Here is a 1,578-nt window from a genome sequence, read left to right as displayed (position 1 = left end):
GTCTGCATACATCAGCATCTATACACCTTTTTAAAATTTCATGTGGTGTTTCTATATTTTGGTAGCTATTCATCGCACTGTGATTATAAGCCACAATTTTTTACCATAACATACAATTGCTATCAAGACCGAAAATAATGCCTTGCCAACCATGTCCTGTGTGTTGTCATGAAACTGCGGCTGTTCTACTTGAACGCTTCTCATTCTCTTACCTGACCAGCCAGTTGACGCACGCGAGGCAGTAGCGGTGACCGCACACCGTTTGACGCGCTTTATTCAAGACATTATTACAGTTGCTACACAAGTACTTCTCCTTCGGGACTTCATCGCAGATGCTCTGAGGGAAACCCGACGGGTACTCGTTCTCACCCGGTGTGGACGAAACCCCGTTTAACGTCGGGTCTGAAACCGCTGATCCAGAAGCCATTGAGGTTTTTGATAAAGTGTCTGTACCCAGCAGCAGGTTATGATGACATAATAACAAATGCTTTTGACTTTTTCGTGATATACCCACGGTAGAAAAACACCACGGGGTTCCCCCTCTTCAAACACCCGGAAATATTATTGCGCTGTTTTTCCGCCCACTTATCAGGCACATTGTTTCGGATCTTGCTAATAATAATTAGTGGAAAAGGATACTAAATAATAAGAGAAAGAAAAAAGGCGTGGAGTTATTGTTAAATTATAGGCTAAGTGAACGTGATAGAAACACGTTTCACTGTGGTTCTGTCTGAAAACCTAGTGAGGGTACTAAAACAAAAGCAGAAGTGCTGTCTAGGTAAGCAGCTCACTAGCTCGGCCCCGCCTACAGAGAGTTCACGTACAACGCGCGTTATGCTAAAAAACAAATAGAAGCGACCTCCAGGGGTTTTTGTTTAACTGAACTATTTTTCATCTGTTTAAAACGCCGTTATGGCGACAGCTCATAACTTTATCAAAGCACACTTTATCAAAAACCTCAATGGCTTCGGGATCAGCGGTTTCAGACCCGACGTTAAACGGGGTTTCGTCCACACCGGGTGAGAACGAGTACCCGTCGGGTTTCCCTCAGAGCAGAGTTTCCCTCTTAATCCATCCAAAGTGCACACACACACACACACAGCAGTGAACACACACACACCGTGAACACACACCCGGAGCAGTGGGCATCCATTTATGCTGCGGCGCCCGGGGAGCAGTTGGGGGTTCGGTGCCTTGCTCAAGGGCACCTCAGTCGTGGTATTGAAGGTGGGAGAGAGCGCTGTACATTCACTCCCCCCACCTACAATTCCTGCCGGTACGAGACTCGAACCCGCAACCTTTGGGTTACGAGTCCGACTCTCTAACCATTAGGCCACGACTTCCCCAAATATGTATGTGAAATTATATTTGCAATTAATCGGTTTCACTAAATGCCATGCATTCTGAGTAATCCGAACTCTGTGAACCAAAACCTTATGAGCCGAGAACCGATTCACGAAAATGAATCTGTTTTCCCGTTACTACAATACTACCATTTAGGACAGCGCCGACGATGCCCAAAGGTGCTGTCTAGGTAGGCAGCTCACTAGGTCGGTCGGTCTCTCTCTCTCTCTCTCT

At 46.3% G+C, this 1,578-nt stretch overlaps 1 protein-coding gene across 1 annotated transcript in view; it reads right to left on the bottom strand.

Annotated features, from left to right (window-relative positions):
• The window catches only part of LOC107664983 (TNF receptor-associated factor 1-like), a 14,391-nt gene extending 13,625 nt beyond the window's left edge, over positions 1-766 (bottom strand). The window contains exon 1 of the mRNA XM_016455690.1: positions 213-766. Within this exon, the coding sequence (XP_016311176.1) occupies positions 213-427 (215 nt within the window). The 5' untranslated portion in view covers positions 428-766. The remainder of the gene's footprint in view (positions 1-212) is intronic.
• Positions 767-1,578: the final 812 nt, after the last annotated feature.

This window comes from Sinocyclocheilus anshuiensis, unplaced genomic scaffold, assembly GCF_001515605.1.
Source record: "Sinocyclocheilus anshuiensis isolate Anshui unplaced genomic scaffold, SAMN03320099.WGS_v1.1 scaffold363, whole genome shotgun sequence".
Classification (NCBI taxonomy): Eukaryota; Metazoa; Chordata; class Actinopteri; order Cypriniformes; family Cyprinidae; genus Sinocyclocheilus; species Sinocyclocheilus anshuiensis.
The sequence above is the reverse complement of the archived record's forward strand: the minus strand, read 5'-3'. Positions and strand labels throughout refer to the sequence as shown.